Source organism: Dreissena polymorpha, chromosome 3 (genome assembly GCF_020536995.1).
Source record: "Dreissena polymorpha isolate Duluth1 chromosome 3, UMN_Dpol_1.0, whole genome shotgun sequence".
In the NCBI taxonomy this organism is placed as follows: Eukaryota; Metazoa; Mollusca; class Bivalvia; order Myida; family Dreissenidae; genus Dreissena; species Dreissena polymorpha.
Window position 1 is genome coordinate 134,943,164 of NC_068357.1, and position 22,822 is coordinate 134,965,985.

Genomic DNA, 22,822 nt, shown 5'->3' on the forward strand with positions numbered 1-22,822 from the left:
ACTTACAAGTTTAAACTAACGACGATTATCAATATCACCTCTCTAATTGCTTCCACCATTTTTTTTTCACAAATATCAACAACGTCTTTTTTAATCAATAAAGTTTTTATTTTATCTGATTGTTGGGAAAGACCTTGCCTTTTTTAAGGGAAAAAATTGCGCGAAACACTTTATTTTTGGGGGAAATAATGAAAGTCTTAAATAATCAATTTAACATATTTTACTGTTTTTCAACAAATTCAAGGCAACAGATAATTTAATAATACAATATTTTTCTACGCTGGATCAGGTTAAATTATATAATGAGATTGATTTGTTGTTTCAATTTTACTTATTTTTTTACCAATTAACCATTTATAGGCTGACATTACTCAATTCTCGGTACTCAATTATTTTAAATACTGAATTCTGCCAAATTCTTATATTATTTTTTTGTTGCTCGACAAATTTATTCATCTGTTTTTCTTTTCAACAAACATGTTAACTATCTATCCGTAGTCTTTTTCAGTGATTTCCTTTCAAAAATTATAAATACTCAGTTTTAATACCTTTGTCAGTGTTTCTGTTCCCGCTTAATTTCAGGGCCCCATTCGCAATGTAAAAAAGGTTTATACGTGTAGGGGATAGGGAATTCTCAAAGAAGGAAAAAAACCTGCCTCAGCAATAATCAGACCATAGTCTACGACATCCTGTAGCAGTTGCTTTCATTTGCTACTATTCTTTCATTGACTAATCAAAATACATGTTACATCAGCCATCCATAGATGAAGCATTCTGGATCACAATGGGGGACTGATCGGGGATGTGTTTACATGGCGATAAGAAAACATTGCCTAGGGGCTTATCTCAATTTGCGAGCGCTAATCCCCTTGTTTATCAGGGACAATAAAACATAGCTGCTGTTTTGTATTGAGGGAAAGTGTACTGTGAGCCCTTTCACGAGAGAAAAAATTGCAGTGGGCCCATTATTTCAAAAAATCATAATTCGACAGCCAGCTGGGGGGGCCCGGGCCCCTGGGCCCATGGCCTGGGTACGGGCCTGCATATTTGATTAAAGAAAAATTTGAAAATTATATATCCAGACTCTTTGTTTTGGTCCTTGATAGATTTGTAAAAAATTTTAGAACTTCAAATTTGACACATTAACGAAACGGTGTATCAACTTAAAATAAGTCGTACAAGGACAGATGAAATGATCCATTACAATCCTACTTTTCACGGCGCATGTATTCTAAACGAGTCCCTCGTTATTATGAATAAAGCTTAACAGTAAAAATGTGTAGTTTGTAAACCTCTTTCAGATAACTTAAAAGTATCTTCAATGTTCTACGTGAAACGGTTTTAAATGCGAGAGCCTGAGCGATCATCTGCATCGTTTGCGAACTTGCAACCTTTACCAATTTTATCAACCAATCATATATTCGGGCCTTGCTCGGTGAATAGAGGGTGTTATGCACGTGCGTAAAGTGTCGTCCCAGATTAGCCTTTGCAGTCCGCTTAGGCTAATCAGGGTCGACAATTTCCGCTTTATGATATTTTTCATTTAACCCATTTATGCCTAGCGTCTAAAAAAGGCATTGGCAATCAACGTAGACCCAGATGAGACGCCGCATGATGCGGCGTCTCATCAGGGTCTGCGCTGTTTGCTTAAAGGAATTTCTGTAAGAAATATTCTAAATATAGAAATAAATATACTAGACATCCCTAATTTTGGAAATAAATTGATCCAATTTAGAAGAATGGGAGAGTCCACTAGGCATACATGGGTTAAAGAAAGTCTCTCCCTAGCAAAAATCAAGTTTAGGCGTCCCTGATAAGCCTGTGCGGACGAATTAAACTCCTTTTTCACAAAGCACGGCCCATTTATAATATTGATAACTGAAAAGTGCTTAATCTGCCCCGGTTGTCACAGTATTGATTGGTGTAAATGTGTGACGGCCTTTAGACGATTTATTGTATATTCGACGTTGAAGCAAATGTTAAATCCAGTGACCTTTAATAGGGTTAAATCATTGGGGAAAATGTGTTGCTTATAATTGCACAATGCGCTTGATCAAGTGACATTTCAATGTATAAAACGCGACGTATTAACCTATTTATATATTTAATAGCGTCTGGGGCATCACCTTATTGTAAAAGGCTTATGCGGCAGTGGTGAATGTATGGCATCCATGCGTATTGTCAAGCGACGAGATGTATGTAAACGGGATCAACGATGTACATTGTTAACGTTGCCGTGATATCGTTTATGTCGAATGTAACATATTTATTGCAGTCATATGATAATTTTAATGCGGCAGTGGCGAATAAAGTAAAAATATATGGGTCTGAAAACAATAATGAAGATGTGTACATATGTTGTTATGTTTTATAAAAATAATGAAGAACGTCGTGTGCGTTATTGTATAATATTACTAGAGTTTTCTTGAATGATGTTCGTCAAAAACTGTATATTCATAAAACACTTTAAAGCGATCTTGAAAATAAAGGTTAAGAAATACCGGTACACGTCTTTGACAACATAACAATTCTTTAAGTGGCATACACTAGAAACACGCCAGGTTGACCATATTATTGCTTGGCTCCATGCAACGACAATACGCCGATTCCCCCCCCCCCCCCTCACCTCACTTCGGGATTTAAAGGGTGTATAGAACACGTGTTATACCCGCAGATACTTTGTTATAGGTTACCGTATACTAAATACTTTTGGCGTTCAATGCTATACCCTCTAAACACGGAACGTATATTCTCATCTAGAGTCCGTGATCTAAATAATGGAACGTCATTTATTTGAAGACACAATTCTCTGTATGGGCACTTGTCATGACTTTATTTTTGAAAATGTGTGTGCATGCGGTAGGGAAACATTGTTGTATACTACAAATTCATTGTTTTGCTTTTAGGTTGGATACTACATGAGACTTTGACAGATGGCGGGGAACAGTCATCAACTAGAGAAAAGCCGGCAAAAAGATGGCCTTTAAACATTGACCGTTGATTCGCGTGGAATTCTTTCTTACATACCACATGACCTATCTTTTGTATTGTTAAAATCAATTCGGCTTGGAATGCTCTTTAAGAAAACGTATGGTTATGAGGGTGTCTACGCGAAAAAAAGTTTGACATTAGATTTTGTTGAAGTTGTTGCTTTTACATTGAATTTGTTAAGGAAATCTTTTAGTATATTGTAACCTATAGTTCTATGCAGATTCTTTTTAAAAATACCCGGATGTCAGATAGTCGGATCATGACTTGGCACGGGCGCGCACCTGTTATCTAGACGAGCGCTGGGGGAAACACAGCCTGGCTGATAAGCCGTACCGATCTAAGACACTGATGATAAATGTCACTGCACAAGTCGTGCATTTTGATATGCGCTCTCTGCAGATACATGACTCGGTTTGTTTCGAGGGCAATAGATTATTATGTACGCCAAGGGCAAAAAACACGGGAAGAGAGAGGTTGCACGAAAACACGTGTAACTACGTACATAATTTCGATAACAGACATATCTGATGCAAACGGCTACATTATATCCCATTGCTCGAATCAGTCTAAGATCTCACGACGATTGGGCAATTCAACCCCGACATTACTTCAGTAAGTTTTAAGTTCGAATTCTTCTCATCGGATGAAATGTCGAAAATAAATCAATCCATGCTCGAGGAACCAAATTAATACAGTTTTCGCTATATTTTATATAAAATGCATTCTCAAAACAAAACACTAAAATACTAAAATATCAACAAATAGGTTCTCGCTATGGTTGAATTCATTTTATGTATGATTTTAACATAAAATCATGATCATTGTAAGGAAAACTTATTCTTTCGAATATTTTGGGCATTATTTAATAAATATAATAATAGAAATTTATATTAACGCAATATCCCAAATTTCATACAATCTTCAAAAGGCAGTCACGCCTAGACCATCATTTTATTGCCCTGGAAATAAAACGTCAATAAGTGTCGGACACTCCCTTTTTTTATCATACTAGATGGAACCTTGTTTATTCACGTATCATAATAAGCGTCAAAACATCGGTCAACTTCTTATGTAATCGTTATGTGTCCGTTGCATACGTCATATTTACGTTGCAATTGTTAGACATGTTAATTTGCGCACTGCCCGTCAGCATTTGCAAACGTTGCAATTGACTGTTTCATAGTTTATTTCTGTATTTTGACTGAGGTAACTGGACAGTACCACGCACACAACTGGGCATAGCGGACACACAACTTCTTGTGTCTCCTGGCCGGAGTGTCTCGCTTTTATCTTGTATTTCACACACATTTGAAACGTTGTGTTGAATAAGCAAAATTAAATGGGCGTTTGTGTTATTGTGTTCTCCGCGAATTATGTTACAAATCCATTATTTATCACCTGTAATTGTGTATTGTGCAGTACAAATCAAATCACAATTTGTAATTCTTATATGTAATTTAGTATTTACGTTAGCTTAAAAGTGTGCCCACTTCCGATATTGAAAAAGTACTGCCATGCTGCTTTAAAGACAGAGTTAACAGCAACTATGTATCCATTATTATATATGGAGAAATACATAGGCAATACAGTGACATATGGTTCAGTGTGTCAACAGCTGATCGTGGCGCGTATTCACCAACCCATTCTTAGACTTAAGAATAAAGAAAATACTTGGAACCAAGAAAAATTCATTCAGTGTTTGAATATATAGATGCCTCCACTGGTAATTATGTCATTAGCAAACTGTTCTACATGAATAATGCCATAGACAGAGGTGTTTAATAACAAGTTTTATTAAAAAATCAAGCAATTATTGAATATATCAATTTAAAAAAAATTCTTTATTCTTAGACTTAAGTCTAAGAATTGTTTGGTGAATACGGGCCGATGTCGCTTGACGCTTGGATGATTCCACCGTGATTACATGATGATGATATATAAAAGGGGTTGTAGAGTTATTTTGGTTAAAAATACACAATATTATGTATTTTATATTTCATAAGGAATTAATTTATAACACCAGTGCATGATTATATCTCGACTCTACACACAGTCTGTTATTTTATTAGGTGGCATATTTTCTTTGCCATAATTTATGCAGTTGAAACACGAAACACCAATCGAATATTAATGGAATGCAAACTTATTGAAAAAGTTTAACTTATTTTTAAATGTTATAAATAAGCCTCTTGTTAAAATAAATCTGTAATATTGTAACGACGATTCGTATCTATAAAATACAACATTCAAATAAACATAAGTTCAGTGATACCGAAAGGAGCGTAAACGATTGCACTTTTCAAACGACATAGTTTGGAAAATAAAATAAAAGTGATAGCTAAAACACGAATTAAATTGAAATTGTAGTAATGGTGTGAAGCTTCACATACAGTTGAAGTACATACAATTGAAAGGAAGCGCGCTATATAAAATTCGCTATCAAAAAGGTCACTGAATACGATTTAGAAACCTGCGCGAGATTAGCTAATCGATTTAAAACATGCTATACAGGCGTATCGCGGATTTTAAGCAGCATGCGTTAATGTTATTTTAGATTCGCCTTAAAATAAAATGTAACATCCTACGAGAGGACTATAAAGCACTACCGCACGATATGCATCCGGGTTCTTGCGACGATTTGCTCTTTAACCCAATCAGTGCATATTTACAGAGAAGGTATTATGCAAACGATTACAGCGTTCAGGTGATATTTTGGAATTCAAAACCTCCGATAAAGTGTCATACCCAAGTCCTAGGATAGGTCGTTGAATTGTTGTAGTATAATAGAATTGCAAATGTGTAGCGCGTAGTGTTATCTTAACTCTAGCCGGTATGAATTGCTTTTGTTTAGAGGTCTTTGTACAAGTAAAAGATTTCTTTGTAATCGAGCTGATGAAATTGTTTCTGATTAGCTGTGCTCGGTGTTTAGCTTCAATTTGAAACAAACGAGACACGGAAAGTCTGAAGTCAATATCGCTTTACTGTTTAACATTTAACATTTTTACGTAAAATATAAGAAACCTTTATCATATGTGATAATTTTTACCGATATCTTTCGCGATTGTTTAACTGAAAGTTTAAGGAATCTAAACGTTTTAGATCTCTTTAACTCATTTAAGCCTAGTGGACCATCCCATCCTTCTAAATTGGATCAATTTATTTCCAAAATTAGGGATGTCTGGTATATTTATTTCTATTTTTAGAATATTTCTTACAGAAATTCTTTAAGCAAACAGCGTAGACCCTGATGAGACGCCGCATCATGCGGCGTCTCATCTTGGTCTACGCTGTTTGCCATGGCCTTTTTTCTAGACGCTAGGCATAAATGGGTTAAAATGCCTATTATTATCAGCTAAAAAGATTGGAAGTTATTACGACTAAACTGTACGTTACATTTTTTTTATCACCTAACGACAAAAGTATTTTTGTTAAAACGAGAAAGAATTTTTATAATAACGTTCTCATTACAAGTCTGAAGTTCCCATCGAAAACTCGCGTTCTCTTAAATTACACCTTCTCCCTGTAACAATAACCGACGTCCCAGTAGAAGAATATGAGAATTTAAATATCACAATATTTGCAGAGTAATTTTCACGCCCCACCTCTGGAAAGCAGTATAACATCGATCGACGTGCATTCGAGAACCGCAAATGCAGACGGCAAATTCGCTAATATTGACATTAGCAGATAGTAAACTCTTAATCCTTTCACGGTTCATTGATTTTTGTTTGATCACATAGCGGAATCGCGTGAACCGGAACCGCACTGCCGGAAATGGACAATTGAGCGCCGGTAATCGGTCGTCAATCACCGTGTAACGCTGATTGCTCGTCAGGGGCATATATCAATGTGGGAAAATGATCGACGGATGAAAATATAAAATGCATATAGGGATGAATTATAATGCTGATAAAAGCATTATGGTTTTTGCTCGATCAGAATTAGTGAAATGTTCACTTAAATTATATTGTCTTCAACGGTTTCAAAAGCTCCTAAAGCTCCATCATCATCATCATCATCATCATCATCATCATCATCATCATCATCATCATCATCATCATCATCATCATCATCATCATCATCATCATCATCATCATCAAAACCATCACCACCATCACCACCATCATCATCATCATCATCATCATCATCATCATCATCATCATCATCATCATCATCATCATCACCATCACCATCACCATCATCTTCATTACCACCACCACCACCATCATCATCAGCATCAGCAACAGCAACAACAGAATCATCACCATCATCATAATCATCATCAAAATCATCATCACCAGCATTATCGTCGTCGTTGCCGTCATCATCATCATCATCAGCAGCAGCAGCAGCAGCAGCAGCAGTAAAAGCAGTAACAGCAGCATCGTCATAATAATCTTCATAATCATCTTCCTCACCCTTGTCATATTTTCTATCATGATGATAGTCATCATAATCACCATCGTTACAATCAATTACAACAACAAGAACAACATCATTCATCATCCACAACATCAAAACATCACCAATATCATAGCCACCACTACAGTCATAACGATAATCGTACGTAGCAGCCTCACTCAATATCATTCGCAATCACTCGTATGCACCCGCTTAATGACGATCTTTCGTACAAACGACATAGAAATCGTACTCACTGTATGCATTAGAAAGTCGTTGTGTCGGTTCGGGCTTTCTATCTGTAAAGTAGAACATTGAGATTTTAGAACAAAGCAAAAAGTTTGCTTTTTCTTTGGGTATATGAGTTAATCTATAAAGGAATCTGATCAGTTTAACATGCCCATTATTACGAATTAATATATAAATATATAAATATATATATGAGCAAGGGAATTAATGTATTGATAATATTATCTAGTATTATAAAGGAATTAACAAAATGCCAACTAAATGAAAATACTATTATACCGATAAATAGAAAGAAATTAACAAATGCATAAAACTAAAGAAAAATATGCAAGCTTAGAATATAAATAATAATAATAATAATAATAATAATAATAATAATAATAATATTATTATTATTATTATTATATAATAATAATAATAATAATAATAATAATAATAATAATAATAATAATAATAATAATAATAATAATGATTATAATAATAATAAGAAGAAGAAGAAAAAGAAGAATAACAATAATAAGAATAAAGTAATATTGTAAGAAATTATGATCTCATATTTTTTACATTTCAAAGAAATAAAGATAACATATTTCGCATTTATAACAATGTTAATAATGGTGATAATAATTATAATAATTATAAAAAATATATGCATTATATGTGTATAATACTAGGGTGTTTGAATTCAGCAGTGATATCTTCTGTGAAAAACGTTGTGGAGAAATGTAGAAAACACAAACGATGAGCTTACATTTTTAATTACATAGATCGCATTTAAATGGCTTACATAATTTAGTCAAGTGATCTTTTAATATTTAAAGAAAAACAATACAAATCATGGTAGTGTCTTTCGTGTCGAACCATGAATTTATCTTGGTTTTGCCCTTCCCGCACCATATTTAAAGCCCAGTCAAAACGGGCTACATTCCAATCTATTAATTACGCCGCCTATTGTCTTTGCGAAAACCGACCATTCAACCACGTCGCGATGGTCTACTGCGTTGTAAAATGAAAGAATGTTGATTTCAGATCTTTTACAGGCCTGTTTTGAAATCATCCGACGGTTCTTTTGTTACGAACAAATATAACGACGGTCTGGGATCAAGGCAGTGTCTTTGGAATTCACTTACCAAAGACACATACGCAATGCGAATTGTTTCAAAAGGACAAATTAAGACATTGTTCCGTTTCCGGTCTCAGACCACTTCCTTCCCCCATTATAAAAATATATCAATTAAATAGGATTACATTATTGGATATTAATCACACAAGCGAGGTAGCATTATCAGAAATGGGTTATGTTCATAAAAGGGGGATAGTGAGTGTGTTCAATATTAATGCCTAAAATATAATTTTAAAACCTTCATCGGATATACAATAAAATGCCCACATTAAAATCGCTTTTTAAGTTGTAACACCCCTTGTAACTCAAAGGCAAATACATTTTTGTGCAACCAATAACATATGAAGGGCTCGACAAAAAGGTAAAAGTTAAAGAATTGATAGGACGGGAAACAGTACGAATTTTTCATTTGGCCTAAAAGGTACCCAATAACGCAATGGCTTTGTCACAAATTGGTTTATGTTTGATTTTTTAATAACATACAGCATGGGTTAAACTATTTTCCTTATTAGCATTCCGATTTCTATGATAATTAGAACACAAGTAGATGAACGAAATACGTTTTAAAATTATGTATGTCTTATCTAGCTCAGTCATTTTTCAAAGGACCGATGCTAGTTTTGCGCATGAATACAAAAGGGCGCTTAATATTGTAATAAAATGCGTCTTTTTATAGATTATCTTACACGATCAACATGGTATCAAATATCGAAAGTTTTGAAAAGTTGCAACACTTAATCGGTCCATTTTCTGTATAGTTACGTTTTGGTGGAAACTGTTATTTATACAACTATTATCAAGAAGCTAACACTTATGTAAATTAAATTTTGAGTCGTGTTCTGAGAAAACTGGGCATAATGCATGTGCGTTAAGTTTCGTCCCAGATTAGCCTGTGCATTCCGCACAGGCTAATCAGGGACGACAATTTCCGCCTAAATTGGATTTTTGCTAAGAAGAGACATCATTTAAACAAAAATGTCATAAAAGCGGAAAGTGTCATCCCTGATTAGCCTGTGCGGACAACACAGGCTAATCTGGGACGACACTTTAAGCACATACATTAAGCCCAGTTTTCTCAGAACACGACTCTAATAGATACCTATACCTCGGTTGATGCAAACTGTAAACTACACCCATATATGGAATAAGATCTTTTGTTAATTTAAATTTTAGGGTAACATAATATACAAACTATTTATTCATAGTCAAAATGTTACGAAATTGTGTAATCACTATGTGTGAGCGTTGGAATTTATTATATAATACAATTTAAATTTTAAGAAACATTTATTCACATAAACACTTTATTAAAATATTAAAGATCAATTTGATTGTAGGGTTTTGAACATATGTATGACATGCAATAAATTAATGGAACCAGGAAAAGTGCACAAGTGGAACACATTACCTGAGCTGAATAGTACAATCGCCTTCAAGCAACTATATTCTGCAGAGTCCACGTGGAGAATTTTTAACTTTTCCACCTGCTCTTGGAATATTCGAATATGATCCATGAACGCCACCACGCGGTCGGCGGCCATCGGTGATGCGTGTAGGCCGGCGGCGGCCAATAGAGGCGCCACGTGGAGCGGCATGGAGCACTGGGCAGCGTTTAAAACAAACAGTTCGCTCCAACTGAGTCTTAGCAGCGCCACCTGGTCGGTGATCTGCAGTTCCGGAAAGAACGGGATGTTGCGCGCCCATTCCACGGCGCTGAACAGTAGGCGCGCCGCCAACTCACAGATATTTTCGATGCCCATGATGTTGTTCGGCTGCATACATTGTCCATAGCGCGATGTTGGGTAAGGCTCCGCCCGTAGGAGCATAGATATAAAGCTGGAGAGATAGGTGTGGCCGGTTAGGGGGTCCCCGTTGGTGAACGCCATCTGGCCAGCGAATGGATGCTGGGTCGGCGGTACCCGCCCTCGCTGCACAGCTGGAATCATAATGGCTACAGTGTACATCGAGCAGTCGTTAAATTTAATTACCTGGTACATTTAGCTATATAATTATAACGTTAAAATTGAATGTTTATTATACCATTAGTTAACAATTACTATTATGCCAAGAGTTAACAATTACTAGCATGCCATTAGTTAACAATTACTTTTTAGACGATGACACTGTTTTTAATTCTTAATAAAAATGATCAGTGCTATATAAATAACTACGTATTTACTGTTTAGTTGAATGTGTGGTCCAATTAAAATCCATGAATTACGACGATTACATTTTTAACATAGATCTATATGAAAATGTATATTCTTATTCTTGATATTCCAATCATAATACAAATTCGGTACATAGATTGTAAATATAGGCTTAAGCAAAATGGGACAAACAATAAGTATCAATGTGCCTCAAATAATTTATATCACTTTTGTGTTTTCGAAAATTTCCAACTTTTACTTGTTTTTATTTCAGAATGCCTCAACGCAAGTAGTTGAGAATGATCATAAACTGCGTATTAACTATGTAAAGATCTTACGCATTTGAATTTATACAATGTGTATGGATTATCTTATTTTACATATTATGAACAGAGTTTAAAAGCGAATGCCTTTTCTAAAGAGTTTAAAAAAATGAGTTCCTAGAACAAAGCAACACTTCATTTCTCATATAATATTGTGAAATCGAACTAACAGAATAATCTTCAATTCTTGTCATGCGATGTTTTGTCAATAGTGCAATTTTATTAACATCTTTTATGCCATTTAATACGTGTGTAAATGAAAATTGGTGACCATCGGCGCAAATATTTCACTTATTCTTAGCAGAGCTCAAATCGCTGCCGTAATAAATATAAACCACTATTCAAGGTATTTTTGCCTAGTGCTGATTCCATATTGCCTAGTTTCGAACTATTTTACAAACCATCGAGTGAAATGTTCTGAACAAGTTTCACTAAGATTGAACAATACATGTTGACTTTGCACACGCATTTGATCAAATTTGATCTAGTTACCTAGTTTTCAACCCATTCATGCCTAGCGTCCTGAAAAAAAGGACATTGCAAACAGCGTAGACCCAGATGAGACGCCGCATTTAAATGAATTTCTTTATGAAAAATTCTAAATAAAGAAATAAATATACTTGACATCCCTAATTTTGGAAATAAATTGATCCAACTAAGAAGGATGGGAGAGTCCACTGGGCATGAATGGGTTAATCCCAAGTGACACAGCTTCGATCTCAACCAAAATAAAATTGGGAAGCATGTTCTGAACAAGTGTATCTCGTGTAGATGTGTCATTAACCCTTTGCATGCTGGGAAATTTGTCGTCTGCTAAAATGTCGTCTGCAGAATTTCTAAAATTAGCATTTTCTTCTATTTTTTTCAAAGAATTCTATCAGAATAGCAAACAGTTTGGATCCAGATGAGACGCCACGTTCTGTGGCGTCTCATCTGGATCCAAACTGTTTGCAAAGGCCTTCAAAATCCGGTTCCCGCACTGAAAGGGTTAAGTCTGGCCTCAGTTAAGTGTTTACATATTTTTCCTTAATTTTACTAACGACCTTGTTTTTGATCCATGGCGACCCCGGTTCGAAGGTTTATGAGATAGCATACAGGTACATTTTCTGACCAATTGTTATGTTTATTGGAAAATAAATATGACCTTTTGAGTATTCAAAATCGTTCTCTATAATTTGCCCAATTGGCATAGATTTTGAAACCATGCGGTCCAGGTTCAAACTCGACCGAAGTATCATTGAGACAAATGGTCTGTGCAAGTTTCTTGAAGATTGTGCAATAAAAAGTAAAAGTTTTAAACAAGTAACGAAAATTTACGGATTTATTAGATCAGATAACAAAAGACGATTCCCAATATGCTTGAAAGTAACACGTAATGTGCTAAACGAAAGACCAATCGGGGAGTTGCAATGAATAGTTGAAAACTCCTCCCTTCCTAGCTTGAATATCAGGTACAATATTTAGGTGCTCCTTTCAATATCAGGTACATTATTGACATGCTTTTTTAAAAATCAGGTACATTCTTGACATTCTCTTTTAAAAATCAGGTACATTATTGACATGCTCTTTTGTATATCAGGTACATTAGTGACATGCTTTTTTGAATCTCAAGTATATAATTGAAATGCACTTTTAAATATGAGGTACATTATTCACGTGCCCTTTTGCATATCAGGAAAATTATTTAGGTGCTCTTTGAAATGCTATTCTGAATATCAGGCACGTTATTCATGTGCTCTTTTGAATATCAGGTTCATTAGTGACATGTATTTTTGAATACCATGTACATTATTCATTTGCTCTTTTGAATATGAGGTACATTATTCAAATGCACTTTTGAATATTGGGTACATTATTTAGGTGCTCTTTTTAATGTCAGATACATTATTTAGGTGCTCTTTTTAATGTCAGGTACATTATCATGTGCTCTAGTCAAGCATCTTTTGAATATTATGTACATAAGTAACAAATCTTTTGAGTAGCACGTAGACTTTTCCCCTGCTCTCTTGAATATTATATATATATTATTCACATCATTCATTTAGAAATGTTAAAAACAACCAATGTATTATAAAATAGTTTGACTGCTAAACACGTGATATCCAAGTGCGATATTTACAAACGCAATGAAATCTCATTTTTTCGTTGTTGTTTGTAAAATTACAGGTAACATACGAAATACAAATATTGGAAGCGGAAAATTATTAATAATATTGTCCTGTGCAACAAAACGTTTACAAATATAAATTAGATCGCAAAGAAAAAGAGTTGCCGTGAATTCAACGCATTCTACTTAAGGAGTGTAAGACATGTGCACGGTTATGTTGCGTAAAGAGCCTTTATGTGAAATAATACATTGTGTTTGAGCTCACGTGTCCGAACCGAATTCTATACCCAGTTTAAATCACGTTTTCAGATTACGCAACTGAAGAAATGCTTAGATGTACTCGTAACCCAACATAACCTTCTAGCATCGTAGTTGTTTCGTGACACTTTGGTTGCAAAAAGGGTGAAAGAAGGTACCGGTACTCCATGTCATGACATTTAAAAAGTTATACTGTATGCTAATTCTTAGTTTCATCTCTCGTTTATGGACTCAGTTGCTCTTTTAACATTCACGTTTAAGCTCCGTTGATCTGATTTTAGGCGCCGACAGAAAATTGACTTACTTCTTTATAACCAGATAAAAGATATTGAAATTAGTACTAGTACTTAATTATTAGGGTATATTCAGCGATTAAAACGTGTGTGGTACTTGATTTTCACTCTTACGCAACAAACATGAGTATGTTCTTTTAACCTTCCCCCACTCAAAAGCAAAGTGAAAATGGCTATATGCAAACTGAATAAAAACAGAACAGCATGCGAGTAACACTCATAGGCTGTTCAGGTTTTAAATGTTGTTTGCTGCTCATCAGTATCTAAGGTTTGGAAATGAAGCCTTACAAATTTGAATATAGTAAGAAAGGTCTTAAATTAAATATAACAACAAAAGCGAAAAAATGCGTATCTAAGTGGTATAGGGTGAATGCAAATGCTATTGTTCGGTCATGATGGTTAGGACATTGAACTTAAAATATAAGAGATGATGATGACAAGGATGAGGATAATGCTATTGGTATTGAAAATAGTTACTTCGATAACGATTTTGAAAACGTGCATGGTAATGACGTTGGTGCTACCCTAGCATTGCGTTTATTAATGATGATCAAAGTGATAATTATGGTGATGAAATGATTTTGATGATGTCGACGACGACATTTATATCTATCGATAAATGACATTGAAAAGAGCAGAAAATATTCATCGATATGTAATACACAGTAAACTGCAAATATATGTTTATACATAACGTTTGCCGACAGGATTCTGAACACCAAGTGTCGCCTATTACCATATTTAACACGACACCAACCAATTAAATACGCAAGCTGTTCCATGAACGCTATTATGTCACACAACACTTTTCAAACAGACTGCATAACCTGTGCACAGAGCCTTTATTCACCGTAAAATATTTTATTTACCACAGCCCATCACTCTTTGCATACGCATTATGGATCTTAAAAATCAGCTGCCCAATTTTTGTCCGTGACGTTGTCACACCGTTAAATGTACTTCCACGAAATTTAAAGAAAGCCATTGGTGTATGTAACTATATAAAAGTATCCCGTTTAGATTTGCATGTACATTTTTAAATACTGTTGTTCTTGTAAAAAGCTTCTGAAGTTTGATTTTAAACAAATAAAAAATGACGTCTGCAAAATTCGATGCACTTTAGTTTTATTTCCTGCGACGCGCTTTTAATAGCGCTTGAGCAAACGAATGGTAAAATCATTTGATATCGTATAATCAAATTTGTACATTTGCATAAATGCAGAGGGATTAATGAATCATGTTTAGCAAGATGTGAAAATATTTGTCGAGCATGAATTTCAGACATTGGATATGAATCCAACATCGCATCATCGCATATATAAAATATCGTACCAATACAATACCAGTACGTCAACGTGTACAGTATTACCGGATAAGTAGGACGAAACGTGGTAACAATAGGCGCCATTAGTATGATCTTCACTTGAGTCTTCTTTAGAAAATATTTTTTTTTATTTAGGTCTTTTTACAATTAAGAATCTTAATAAATGAGTTGGTGCCGCGAAGATGTTGCGTTTACGAACCCATAAAGGTTTTATCCAATTGTTTTAAGTCCATTATCCTTCACGTAAGTTATTGATTAAGGTTACTTAGTATCAATGATTTTTCCTCCTATAAATATTGCTATATTTAAAAAATGTGCATGCACATATTATTGAATGAGCACAACAAGTGCAAACTTATTTGCAGAGAGCTCAATAAGTCTTTTTATTATTGCAAATAATTTGATAGGAACGAATATAAATTCATGGGTTATAAAGTATGCCCATTTAAGATGCGTTTACATACATATATGTTAACCTACAATTGTAAACACGTGCCGCTTTAATTATGGGTGTCAATAAAACAAAAGACACATATGATTATAAACATCACAAAAGGTCAGACTTAAGAAATGTTCTGCTCTTGTTGTGTTTTCCTTAATAAAGTCGTATTTTTTATAAAGTCTCGAAATTATCCACTCCATGCCAACTGCTCTTCCAGTGTTCGATCCAGTCTATTACAGACCCAAACATTCAGCTCACGCGAGTGTCGACCAGTGTTTTGTGGTAATAATCTAAACGTAATCTAATTTCGATATCCAGTTGCCGGAGCGTGTAATTAGGAAATTGACGAATACAAAACACAGAGTAGATTTGGGCTATGAAGATTTGTTACAAATACGCTTGTTTGAAACACATGTGTGTTTGTTAAATTTAAAGTTTTGTTTTATATTAAAAACCTGAGGAAAAGCCTTAACATGTTTAAAACACCACATAACTACTTCTGGCACTTGTATTGCTGTTGTATAAAATAATGTTGTTGCTGCTGCTACTACTGCTTTGACCGTTTATACACATTCTTATACAACTTGTATTAAAACTTGCTTCTGCTGCTGCTACAACTACTGTTACAACTACTTTTGATTGTAAAAAATATATTATTATTATTATTATTATTAATAATATTATTATTATTATTATTATTATTATTATTATTATTATTATTATTATTATTATTATTATTTGTATTATTACTTCAGCTCCTTGTGCTTCAGGTTCTAAAATTACCAGTGCAATTTCTTTAACAACACAATCCGAACGGCTGTTATTAGATCTATACCGTTTTTATTTTTTCTTAATATAATTTGCACTAAACTTATTTGATGCTCCTGCTGTAAAAGTATTGCTATGCAAACAAAACTAAATGATCACGAAATAAGCACTCGTTCATAAAAAATATCTCTGAAAAAAATGCGAAAAAAGCTTCGCGAAAAGTGTTGCGCAAACATCATTACCATTATTTTTAATACATTTAACCTTCGTGAGAAAATTAACAGTATCGCGTAACCATCACAACTATTTTGCCATCAACTTTATGCAAATATCCTCGCCAATATTGTTATTTGTTAACCTTGCATTTGTTGCTAAAAGCAATAAACTTTCACTTGCGAGATTTATATCAAATCTTTTGCTAAATCTGTCCGCTGAAGTCAGTTAATTTGGCAATTTTAAACATCACAATTTGTATGCTTTTCGCGCGATTTGAATTTCCTTCTCGCTCTAGCGGTAGTTCCAAATGTATTGATAATAGCGATTCAATCGCTGAATTTTAATGTTGTACAAAAAGCAAAATATGGCAACTGTTGAATAACACAGGCATTGCCGACTCTGGCAGAGACAAATTATATAAAAAGTGACAGTTGTGTAAACACGATTTAAACAATCCTGGCCACCATTGCGTATTCAAATATGAAATTCTAATTACCATTTTATAATTATTTTTATGGTGACAAATGTCTAATTGATGTTTGCATTTCCACATGAGGTTTGTAAGTCGCAGCTGTTCCTTATGATTATGTCATCGTTGTTGTTGTTGTTGCAGTTGCTGTTCTTGCATTAATACTCCAACAATATTAAAAAATATATGAGACACCTTCTTACATCAAACAAAATACTTAACCTATTGCTTACTTTATGAGTCGTTCCTTTTTGCTTATGTACATATGCTCATGAAATATTAACCTTTTCAAAATTATGTTTAAAATGCTCAACTGTAAGGGATTCATTTCACTGCAAATGTGTTTTATTTTTTTTTAAAGATTAGCTTTCGAGCAGTCAAAGGTCAATTCTACAGTAAAATAAAACAAAACGTGAAATTGCCCGCAAGTTTCAAAGCACCTTGACCAATAAGATTGTCTACGGAATCATCTGAACGTGTGCGATCTGCAGTCAGTCCCTCAGTCTGAAGTTACGGTTTCGCGCGCCCAATAATTACCGAGCCTATCCGAGTGGACCGCCCCCGAGATCTGCTGACCATCGGTCATCGACCTCTCGATTGGCCAGATTACAGACTGACCTGCGTTCTGACATGGGTCAACGCGGCTTTAAAATCGCCGCCCAATTACTCCGAGGTGCAGCTTATAATACTGTGTATGTTTCACCAATAGGATGTTTTCATACAATTGATATTTTCCAATTCTTACCAAATACAATACTGTGAATAATTCATGAATACTATTTTAAGATTTTAACACATTTCGTATTTGAAGTTATTTCCGGTAAGTAGCCGAATGGATAAATTGGTAAATAAATCCCGGTAAATAATGCATTTTCATTCCAAACATTACTTGATTTGCAAATATTACAAAAATATAATATAATAGGTGACAATAACACGAATATTAATTGGCAGGAAATATTTCGAATATTTGATAAGTAATTAAAACTTGCCTACAGTGTATGCGTTGAATACTTAAAAAGTAGGTTAATATAGTGTTCAATGTGTTGTATTCTTTCAGATGTTGTTTCACTTTAAACTATATTGTTCAGAAAATTTCGTCCCACATTAGACTGTTCTGTCCGCAAAGGCTAGTCGACATGTTTATTCTTAAATGGATTTTCGATAATAAGGTACTTTAATAATACGAAAAAATCAATTACAGCGCAAATTGTCGTCCCTGCTTTGACAGTGCGGACTACGCATACTACCGTAATCTGGAAGCTACTTTATGTATATGCTAAACGTCAAATTTTTATTTTTGCGGCTAATTTTCCATTTAAGTCAGGTGAGTAAAATGAATAGTACTCATTTTTATTATGTCCTTGATCAACAAGATTCCTTTATTTTTTTTCAAAGGCCAGTCTAATGGCGACACCAGACTTCAAATCAGCACATTGATTGACTTTTTCCTGATATTTGATTAACTAACCAATGTATAAGGATTTGAAAAATAATCTTATTTGTATCGTTTTTTAACTCTCTGTAATACGAAAATATGTATATGAGAATTTCTCGTCGTTCACTTAGTATCAATACAATCCAGCGATACCATGCTTTTAACTGCACTTATGTCAGTCCGTTAACATGCGTATTCGTCACGCTTTTATGGTTTTATACACATCAAATTTAATAGATTTTTTAAGATGGTGATGACGATAAATCAGTCTGGATAAAAGCCGTGAAGAGCACACCTTTTAGCCTTTTTCAACGAGTTAACATACTGATTTTACTCACAGCAGATTGTGTCATCCATTATTGTAATCAATTTCATAATTTCAGCTGGTTCAACACTGCATAAGGGGGAGCAGATAGGCTGTAGCATTAAGTGCTAATTTCGCATATTGCGCGCCAAATGCTGTATAATAAATACTCGATCAATTTGAAATTTGCTCGGAAAAAAATATCAATTAGAGCGTCAATAGGGAAGATCATGTTTAAATAAAGTTATGGAATTACAGGTATTGTTTTATAACCTTTCACTTTATCGACTTCTGTGGGGGAAATTATACCGTGGAATAAATGATATATAACGTAATATAGTTACAACCGGATTTAAAGTGTTTTCTCTCCCGTTGATATTTCTGGTAATTAGAAAAATCTGTTAAATAACTTTGCGAACCGTTATTTGTTGGAGAGGAAAGTCAAGAGCGTTTTGCTAATTTCCTGTGTCATTGTGCATCGGGGCGTCTAAAATGTAAATCGCTTATGAATTTTGAAAGAAATTCCCGCGTTTTCTGTCATTTTAATAAAGTGGCTGCGGTGCGAATGGGTTAAATGCACAGATGCAAGGGTGCAAAGAGGGCGTATTGCCGATCCGCAAATATAATCTTAACTTATTTGCAAGTAAACATCTTATAGCTGCGGCTAATAGTTTTTTTTTACGCCAGCTGAGTAATATTAAATAGTGAAACAGATCTACCATAACTGCGAGCGTTGCTGCGTTAAATGATAAAAAAATAGTTAAGGGGAACTATTCAATGTTTGCATGGTGCACAGACTACGCATACATGTGAGACAAAGAGACCAAGTAGTCTTAAAAATCTATTGGTGATTCCTTTAATAAAAGTTCTTTGTTATTGCTTTTGACTAGATATAATATCAGACACGTCAGTAATACAATACAGTATAAATGCAGTGTATGTTGTGGAAAGTGACCTCAACATGAGCATGGCTTTTCCTACATACCTACCAATGTTTTTATTGTATAAAATGTTAATTCACAAAGTTTAAATTTCAATTTTGCCAATGATTTTTAAATGTCCGTTGCAATAACTGTCACCATGGAATTCAATACGGAATTGTTATCTGTCTCTGACACATGCATTTAGGAAGCATTTTATGACATTGCTATTTAATTTCTGTTCCTCGAAATAGCATGATTATAACGTGCAAATAACTCGAAAAGTCGTGAGATGGAATAAAAATTCCGTTGGTTAAAAGTAGGAAGTGTTGTTGTATTGGTCGCATGTGCTCGTCATTTATTCATTAGTAACAATCAAACGGCGTTTTGAAATGCTCACATGCATACTTTTCAAGCTGTGCTTAGATTAGATACTGAAGTGTCCACTTATTTTGTTAATGGAAGTCATACTTTTCTTGTCACGCGAGTGTAGTGATTCTTGTAAAAACGTATCATAGATGATATAAATATGCATTGATATGACTAATTTACCCTATTATTACACTACTTGTGACATCGTATTTTATTTCTTTACAGCGAACATAAATGTAGCCGATTGAGGCATTTTTAAACCATGTATGTGTTGATTTGGTCCCGCCGACTTAAAAGGATTGGAACTTGAACTTTTTATGTTATTTTTTTCCAACAAAAATCAGTTTACTTGTTAAAACTATTAATTGAATTATACAAAAAGGTGTTCACCATGATATCCTACGCATTAATGTATATAAATATTGTATCCATTAACATACCAAAAATTACATATTTTATAAATAGGTGTAGGGTAATTTTATAAATTCATGTCATTGTCCAAGTAATTTGAGGCATAAGCTATGGTTTACTAATTATTGCTTAATAAACGGGCGAATCGTTAAAATTTAATTATAAAATGTTCCTTTTTAAGAGTCGACATATCAGATTCTTTGAATATTAGAGTAAAATAAATTAAAGATGGTTGGAACAGATACAAAATGATTAGGTCAATATGTAATGTGTTAGTAATATTTATGTAACTTACAAAAAACATATATTATATACGCAAGTATTACCACTCATTCAAACCATTAGTTGTGTTCATTGTTAAATGGCTGTGTTGTTATTAACAATTAATAAGGGAACAATATAGAACAATGGTTCTTCCAAAAAATTATGGGACTCGAAATAGTAATAGAATACTTTAATATTACAAAGCATAACATACAATATTAACAATAACTCACTACCACTCACGTTCCATTCATGGCAATAACTATCGAATGAACTTTGCTTATAAATGGCGAATATTTCTACTAAACGTATTAATACTTGACGGCGATAAACCCATTTAAGTGCACTGTTACCTTTAATTGTATTACTATTTTGCAATATGCTCTTTTCGTAAAATATACAGTCCCAAATAAAACGCAAATACAACGCACGATGTTGAGTGTTTTTAGTAAGTGCAGTACGACGATGAGAATGTATTAATTACGAAAACGGTCTTTATCGCGTTCGACGCACTTTATAATTCATGGGAACAATTTGTCGCCGCATAATCACCAATAATGGTGCGCATTTACAACAATTACCGGACAATTATATTGAATTTACATTGAATGGCATAATATTTTGTATAACCTTTATTAAAGTATCCCGCAGAGGCCATGGAATTGGTGAAATGAAGTGGTCTAGAGTCGCTCGACCTACCTTCCCGTCGCATTCCCATTTTCAAACACTTCTTGAAACGACAATACTGACACTGGTTCCGGTGATGTTGGTCCATGGGACAGTTCCTGTTTCCCCTACACGTGTACGTAAGGTTCCGTCGAACCGACCGTTTGAAAAACGATTTACAACCTTCACAAGTGTACTGTCCATAATGTTTCCCGGAACTTTTGTCATGACACACTACGCACTCGATGTGCTGGGTTTTACTGTCCGGCGTAGAGCTTCCATTTTGACTGGACGATGAGCTATCACCTCCGTTTGAAACGTTGGAAACCGGGTTGGAAACCTGTGTCTGAACCGTCGGTGCCGTCGGTTGGGAAGCCAGCGGAAGAGACGGCTGAGGAGGCGGTTGAACCGACGTCGGCGTCGGGCCGTTTAAGTCTACCACTTGGTCGGGATCTCGCCACGAATTCACGATTGGATTTTGCGTTGCAGTCATTGCCATTTTATCAGAGTTCCCTCTCAGTACACACACTGCGTAACGTCCCGGCGCAACTGCACAGTTAGGCGAAAAGGTTAAACCTGTATGTAAACTTTATAGATAAAACTCACATGCGCTTACACATTATACACTATCGCGTATTCAAAGTCAATTTTCCCTATCTACGCTTACATGCTAACCTACTTCACCTATTACACCATACTTCGAATACATAGATTCACCTGTAATTACGAAAACGTTTAAGACATACATAAACAAAAGTAATTTAAAGTATTTAAATCCAACTCGATGATTTTCATAACATATTTAAAGACCTTCTCATTGAGTGTTACACCACAAGCAGTTCAACTCAGTGACTGATCCCGTGTTCACATAACCCGCCCTATAGCTTCCTAACCCGCGTGTCTCAATGTGCAGGGCGCACGAAAAGCCACGGAATTGCACGGTGCTTTCTGCGCGCTGTAATCACATTTAATGCAGGGGGAGAGCGCAGTGGTCATACCATGCAACCGATCTTCACTGAACTATGACCCAGCCATTAAACGAAAAAAATTCTATAGTGTCTTTGCCATATAAGGCTGACAGTGTCATTTAAGTTCAAGAGACGTGTTCCAAAGTGACAAAAGCCGCATTTAGACTTGCCCTCTATTGCAGAGGGCATGACCAACAGCGCGCGCTGAGGGCTCGTATTGGTCGTGTGCTATTATTGTCTGCTTGGTGTGCTTGAAAGTCGTCTGCTGCGTGTAGCAATTGGCTTAAGCGCGTCAAGAGGGTTTAACCTCCTAGTTAAATAAACCAACTGGCTAGGAGGCGTAAACCAATCATAGGCCAGACGGT

General features: G+C 34.9%; 2 protein-coding genes across 8 annotated transcripts in view; one reads left to right on the plus strand and one right to left on the minus strand.

Annotated features, from left to right (window-relative positions):
• Positions 1–3,093, plus strand: part of LOC127871560 (uncharacterized) — a 56,873-nt gene extending 53,780 nt beyond the window's left edge. The window contains exon 3 of the mRNA XM_052414612.1: positions 2,907–3,093. Within this exon, the coding sequence (XP_052270572.1) occupies positions 2,907–3,001 (95 nt within the window). The 3' untranslated portion in view covers positions 3,002–3,093. The remainder of the gene's footprint in view (positions 1–2,906) is intronic.
• Positions 1–22,571, minus strand: part of LOC127871559 (COUP transcription factor 2-like) — a 32,305-nt gene extending 9,734 nt beyond the window's left edge. The window contains exons 1-3 of one of the 7 annotated variants that reach the window (XM_052414604.1): positions 21,454–22,564; positions 10,173–10,715; positions 7,650–7,691 (exon numbers count right to left, since the gene is read on the minus strand). In XM_052414604.1, coding sequence (XP_052270564.1) covers positions 7,650–7,691; positions 10,173–10,715; positions 21,454–21,988 — 1,120 coding nt within the window. In that variant the 5' untranslated portion in view covers positions 21,989–22,564. Of the gene's footprint in view, positions 1–7,649; positions 7,692–10,172; positions 10,716–21,453 lie in introns of all 7 variants that reach the window. The other 6 variants (XM_052414605.1, XM_052414609.1, XM_052414610.1 and 3 more) reach the window with 6 other exon arrangements.
• Positions 22,572–22,822: the final 251 nt, after the last annotated feature.